The sequence below is a fragment of the Hypomesus transpacificus genome, chromosome 15 (genome assembly GCF_021917145.1).
Source record: "Hypomesus transpacificus isolate Combined female chromosome 15, fHypTra1, whole genome shotgun sequence".
In the NCBI taxonomy this organism is placed as follows: Eukaryota; Metazoa; Chordata; class Actinopteri; order Osmeriformes; family Osmeridae; genus Hypomesus; species Hypomesus transpacificus.
Window position 1 is genome coordinate 2,316,398 of NC_061074.1, and position 6,392 is coordinate 2,322,789.

General features: G+C 43.6%; 2 protein-coding genes across 3 annotated transcripts in view; one reads left to right on the forward strand and one right to left on the reverse strand.

Annotated features, from left to right (window-relative positions):
• Positions 1-751, reverse strand: part of LOC124478250 (F-BAR and double SH3 domains protein 2-like) — a 30,108-nt gene extending 29,357 nt beyond the window's left edge. The window contains exon 1 of the mRNA XM_047036469.1: positions 491-751. Within this exon, the coding sequence (XP_046892425.1) occupies positions 491-511 (21 nt within the window). The 5' untranslated portion in view covers positions 512-751. The remainder of the gene's footprint in view (positions 1-490) is intronic.
• A 973-nt stretch (positions 752-1,724) lies between these two features.
• On the forward strand, positions 1,725-4,929 carry LOC124478251 (P2Y purinoceptor 2-like). Of its 2 annotated transcripts, none has more exons than XM_047036473.1 (3): positions 1,725-1,990; positions 3,418-4,280; positions 4,532-4,929. In XM_047036473.1, exons 2-3 carry the CDS (start codon positions 3,435-3,437, stop codon positions 4,724-4,726), a joined length of 1,041 nt encoding a protein of 346 aa, XP_046892429.1. In that variant the 5' UTR covers positions 1,725-1,990; positions 3,418-3,434; the 3' UTR covers positions 4,727-4,929. The 2 variants fall into 2 exon arrangements, with proteins under 2 accessions (XP_046892429.1, XP_046892427.1); XM_047036471.1 differs by lacking the exon at positions 1,725-1,990 and adding an exon at positions 2,279-2,436.
• The last annotated feature ends 1,463 nt before the right edge of the window (positions 4,930-6,392 follow it).

A 6,392-nucleotide genomic window follows, 5' to 3' on the forward strand; every position in this document is an offset into this window, starting at 1 on the left:
ATTAAATACCTGCTTGTGTCATGATATATCGCAATGATTTCAATAAGACATCCTGGCAGTCTCTGGTATTAAAATGTACAGCTCAATAGATAACTATCGATTTCGACTAGGTCCTGGGAAGCTGGCTAGACCCATCGTTTAAAGTGTGTCTGATCTGTGTGCGGAGTTATTGACAGACCTACAGCCAAGTTCTCAAATCTGTATTTCATGCTTGACCAGTTTCACTACGCAAAGGTGATCGAACAGTACTTCCAGCCTAGATAAAAGCATTGCTAGCTGTTCAAATGTTGCAATCCATGACACCTTGCAAACATTAACATCGTTGATGAGTTCAAATAGAGGAGAATATTAATGTTAGGAACGTGTATCCGTCCTATGTGTCAATGCAAATAAACAACATCACACATCTGTCAATCATCATCATCATTTAGTTTGGGTTGAGAAAGTAGCTAGCTAGCTGGCTAGCCAAAGATGGGATACAAAAACTCACCTTTCTCGGCGGTGGCTGCATATTTAGGTATTGACATGAATGGTATATTCCCTGGGAAATGTATTTAGTCCGAATAAACCTCGAAGGGTGTGGATAATTCCTTTAAAATCTCCAAGGAGGAGAACAGGGAGAAAAGAGCATTCAGATTTGGACTCTGGCGGCCATGATAGATAGCTGTGGCTCGCTACTCCGCTGGTTGAAACTCCACGCTAGCTGCACTCCAACTGATAGACCGCTGTGTACTGAGGACCAGAGGAGCGAAGAGAACTGAACAAGCAAGCCACGGATGGGGGAAAATAACGGGGCATCCCTCCAAATTAAGCCCGTCAGCGCCACTCCGCGGTGATGGAAGACAAGACAAGTCAGGACTTTTTAGGCATTACTAGGATCTCATCATCATCAGGTCATATTAATCTTTGTCTACAAAGCTTTTACACACATAGGACTTTGAAAGGAACCAAATCGGAATAACGTTAGTTCAGGGCTGTAAAGAAACTGATATAGTGAATGCTATTAAACATGGAAGTGAACGTGATTGTAGACGGTTTGCGTGACAAACAGAATAGCTGTCTGCGTCCTTGGACCTGCACAGCAACAAGAAACCGCAGTCGATCAAGGAAACATCGATATTATCTGTAATACCGTAAATAACTAAATATGAAAGCTAATCAATCCCAGATATATAGATGTCCGTTAAGCTTTTTTTACGAAGGCATTTGTTATTTGATTAAAATGCCGGAAATAATGATTTCTTAGACCTACGCATCACAGTTAAAACATTTTTGGCTATCAATCCCATCCAATTGTTATGTACTCTGTTACTAATGCACACTGTATCTACACTACAACAGTAGGCCTAACAGGAAAATGTGAATCAATCCCACAACTACCCAACCTGGTAAAATGCTAGGTTTATGTTTATCCCAGCAAGATTAGTAAGGGGCTGCTACCCTAATGAGATCCTAATGTTTAATAAATGATTAAAGAAGTCTAGGATGGAAATGCGTCAAAATCCATCTAATGAGTTGGCATCTCTGGCAATTTGATGTCTACTGTACAATGTTGGTGAGTGACACAGTACGAATGATGAGGCAGTTCCCCCCCAACACTACCCCCTGCAACCACACCTGCCTACATGTTGATTTGCATGTTTTGGGGACGGTGCTCAGTTTTGACAGACTGATTGACTCTAGAGAACAAGTGTGGGGAGTGGGTTAAGATTATAGGCCTTGCAATCATTAATGAACTGTGTTTTTAGAGCGGGTAAGACATTAATCCCACTTTCTTTGCCTTCCCTTGCCACGTCTCACACACAAACACACGCCACCACGTACAAACAATCTCACACCTCTGCCTCACACCAAGCTCAGCTCTGGCAGAAAGAAATGGCCGGCATTCACCGGACTGCGTTACATTGAGATCTGGTCGTGAATCAGTCAACCAATCAAGTCATTTATGGTCTACTCTCTGGAGGACCAGTGGTCTGAGCGTTACACTCAGGTAAGACAATGGGCTGAAGCTAATAAGGGCATAAGTGTGTGAATGACATGCGCACAGTGTTTGAAGCTATAATTGAACAAATGTAATACATCCTATGAAAACATGGATCCTGTTTTATAGGGAAAAAAAGCTCCCAATCCAAACATTTATTCGATTTTAGTTTACTAAGAAACCTCTTTTGAGAACCATGGCAGGCTAGAGCTGAACTGTAGAGGACAAAATAACTGTGCCCCAGGCTTAGCCTGTTGTGTGTGTGTGTGTGTGTGTGGTGTGCATGTCACAGCTAGTCAAACATGCCTACACCTAGACTGATCTCTCTTTTGTCAAATAGTTTAAAGAGGTAGTCACACACACACACTTAGAAACAAGCATGAAGACACAGTGCACAACATGATTACCTTACACAGCCCCTATGAGAAGAAAGTGATCGTACACACACTGGGAGGGTGAGTAATTGTTCATCTGTAACACATTTATTTCACTGCTCTGAACATTTAGAACAACATAACTTTTTGTAGTTTTTGTCTGTGGGCAGGCTTTGGAAGCAGTTGTAAACACTAACACATACTCTTATCAGTTCACTGTAATAGAAAGTCTTCTTCCAACAACTGTTTGTGATGAGGGAATGAAACAGGGAGGGAGAGAAACGGCTGAAACGTCTGCTTTGAGTTAAAATGTTCTTACCTCATTCCAAGCCCCGAGGTTTGGAAAGCTATTTTCAAGGAAATCACAATCTGTTGCGTCGGCCTGTCTCGGGACATGCTGTGTATATATTTTGGTGTGTTTGTCTACATGATGTGTATGATGGTGATGTTGGGTTGGTTGCGTGTTTGTTAGTTTGTGTATTTATGTGTTCATGTGGGGGTCTTCGTGTGCATACCTTCAATTCCAGTACAATATTTAATCCTTTGTATTGGTAAATTGATAAGCGTACTCATGTCTTGTTGGAGACATAGTGGATAGTTTCATGAAATCATTTCTAACAGGTCTGACACCTATCATTTAGGATAATGTTACTATGTTGTTACATAACAATCAACTCCTGAACTCTCTCTCTCTCGCTTAACCAGACTTAAAGGTATGTAGGGAAGTAGGATCTTGTTCAAATCCACTGTGTCTGGAGTGAGTGTGTGTCAGCCCATGCTTAGCATCTTATTTGGGCATGAACTGTATGAGCTAGTGTAACATCCTAAACTATTTTGATTAAGTTATTATTAGTTATTAATATCAGTTATTTGCTTCTTTGAGTGTTGTGCTCCATACTCCAAATTATGATATCTTTACTTCTGAGAAGTGACTGATTTAGGATTAGAAACATATTTATATACAGGGTGTGTGTCTGTGTGTCTGTATTCACTATTCACATCTATGCCCATCAAACCTAATATTTGCCTCTCCCAAAACTGGTTTGACTACAATTTCTTTAGGTGTATTTCCAACCAAGATGGCGGCTTCTTCCAACTACAGCAACGCCACCTCCAATGAGAGCATGTACTGCCAATTCGAGGAGAACTTCAAATACATCCTCCTTCCTGTCAGCTACGCTCTGGTGTTTGTGATTGGCTTAGCCCTGAACGCCACCGCCATGTATGTGATAGTGTTCCGCATCAAGCGCTGGAACCCCTCGACCATCTACATGTTCAACCTGACCGTTTGCGACACCCTATACATCTTTACCCTGCCCTTCCTCATCTACTACTATGCAGACGAGAACGACTGGCCCTTCAGCGAACCCCTCTGCAAGCTCATACGCTTCCTGTTCTACGCCAACCTGTATGGTTCCATCCTGTTCCTCTGCTGCATCAGCCTCCACCGCTTCCTGGGCGTGTGCCACCCGGTCCGCTCGCTGCGCTGGGTGAGTGCCCGCCGCGCCCGCCTAGTCTCCGTGGCGGTGTGGGCGTGCGTGCTATTCTGCCAGGCGCCCGTCCTCTACTTTTCGCGCACGCGGGACAGCGGCTCGGAGAGGGTGTGCTACGACACGACCAGCCCCGAGCTCTTTGACGACTTCCTGCTGTACAGCTCGGCGGTGTCGGGCCTGATGTTTGCCCTGCCCTTCATGGTGGTGATGGTGTGCTACGGGCTGATGGTGCGGAAGCTTCTGCAGCCCGGGTGGGGGGGGGGCTCGGGGGAAGGGGGAATGGGCGGCTTGGCGGCCCACAGGTCCAAGCAGAAGTCGGTGAAGATGATCGTCGTTGTCCTGGCGGCGTTCATGCTCTGTTTCCTGCCTTTCCACCTCACCAGAAGCCTGTACTACTCCTTTAGGTACCTGAGGCAGGTCAACGCAGCACAGGTGAGGGAACAGCTTTTGTGTTTACAGCTGAGTTCACAGCCGAGCCGAGCAAAAGTAACGTGTGGTGCGCTGGTTGTGTGTCACACTACAAATGACTTTTGTTCCTGTCAGACGTCAAATCAGACACTGTGTGTTTTTCTAATGTGTTTTGAGTTAGATTAGTTCTGTAGAAGCCTGTGAGAGCCTTTAGTCTTCCTGTGGGTGTGTATCGTATGTCTTACATTATGTGTGTGTCTGTACCTCCCCCCCAGGTAAGCTGTGAGCTGCTGCAAGCATCCAGCATAGCCTACAAAGTGACACGCCCCCTAGCAAGTGCTAACAGTTGCCTTGACCCCATCCTGTACTTCCTGGCAGGACAGGATGTCCGTAGCAACCTCAATAAGATGATGAAGACATCGCCTAGGTCACCAGGAAGTGCGAACGTGGCCCTGTCAACACATCTCTGACCAACACAGCCAAGTTGCTGTGTGTTCTGTTAGTCTTGTGCTTTGTGGACTGAAGTTCCTTAGACCTGCAACTAGTGTTTCATTGAGATGAATAACACACACTGGTGATGTTCCAATGAAGAAAAAAAAACACCTTTTTGTTCTCTGTCTATAAAATGTGTCTTTTTGTCTATAAAATGATCTCAGCTGTTTAATCAACAATACCTTATGTTTTCGACTACTGTTTGTTTGTGTCATTAAGGCATATTCTGGCCAAGCTAAACTTCTCAGGTATAGGTGGACACTATTGCATGCTTTTGCTGAAGGCGAGACCGTACAGAATTGTAGCGTGTGTCAGTCACTTTGACACATGGTTGGTGTTGGATATTTTCCATCGAAAGAGCTTACTGTAAAAGGATTTGCACTAGTTCACCTGTTACTGGTTCCTTGAAACAGCTAAAAGTCATGCTTTACAGTTTTTCTGGCTCATTTCACGAAACAGAAATGACATTCTCAAAACAACACCTGCAAACCTCCAAACCACTGGTCACTTGTTCACAACAGATTGTAATTTTTCAGTCCTTTAATCAAATTGCAATTGTATTAGCACATCCTTGCAAATTACAAGTGCAATTGCCTACAGTTGGCACAGATTTCAAATGATTTAGGAAATCTTTGCAAATGGCTAGGTACAATTGCCTTTCGTTAGACCAATTACCAATTGAATATATCTTGCTGGTCTAAACTGACTGTTGCTTCTCAGTCAAGTGGTTGTTCTCTGCAAAACATGTTGGCGTCATTTCCTTGTGTCACCTGCACAATAGTTCACTCCACTGTCAAAATCTTTCAGGCACATACAGTAACACCATGATGAAAAACATCATGGCATATACTGTAATATGGATCTCTTGGATCATTTGCTTACGGTAATTGTCAGGTGCAACTAGAACTTTCACCAATCCCACAGTAAGTTTACAGTAGTTAGCTGACAGGAGCTATCCAGGAGTATACTGTAAATGCTTCCATCAAATATAGAGAGCTTGACCAAGTTCAGTACAATTTATGAACATGGAATCACCTGGCCAAGGGCAACTGCCTGCTCGAGAAAGAGGAGGTAGAGGAGGAAGAATAGCAAGTGTGCGTGGTGGTGGAGTAGGGGGAGGAAGAGCAAGGCTGCATGGTGGTGGAGTAGAGGGAAGAGGCCGAGGAGGACGAAGACGAAGATGAAGACAGCTGTGCCATACGAAATTCGGGCTACTCTTTTTTTCTGTTTGATACACATAGTATTCTAGAAAGAAAACATCTACTACAGTAAATGTAGCACAGTGCACACAAGGGATATTTCTATGGTCCACTGCCATACTGACAAAACATCTAAACATTTTGACCTGCAGTGTTTACACAATGCCAAAGGGACTTTTCATTTTGGGGGCACTGACTATTTGTATGAGAGAAGGATTTAGTTTTGACTGATGAGTTGTCTGTTTTGGGAGAGATATGACCTTTTGCAGGTGTTCCATGATGCTTTGCTGAACCATTTAGGTTATTTTGGCAAATGCATTTAAAGCTTTTTTTTCTCGAGAGATGAGCCACAGCAATCGAGAAGGAACTTTTCATTTTGGGGGCACTGACAATTTATATGAGAAAATTGTTTTAAGCATGACTTAACAGTTTTGGGTGAGATATG

What these genes read in the sequence shown, in the direction of transcription:
- LOC124478251 (XM_047036473.1), top strand. Translation starts at nt 3,435, where the DNA reads ATGGCGGCTTCTTCCAACTACAGCAACGCCACCTCCAATGAGAGCATG. An exon ending in GGCAGGTCAACGCAGCACAG is followed by an intron (nt 4,281 to 4,531) that starts GTGAGGGAACAG and finishes CCTCCCCCCCAG; the next exon opens with GTAAGCTGTGAGCTGCTGCA.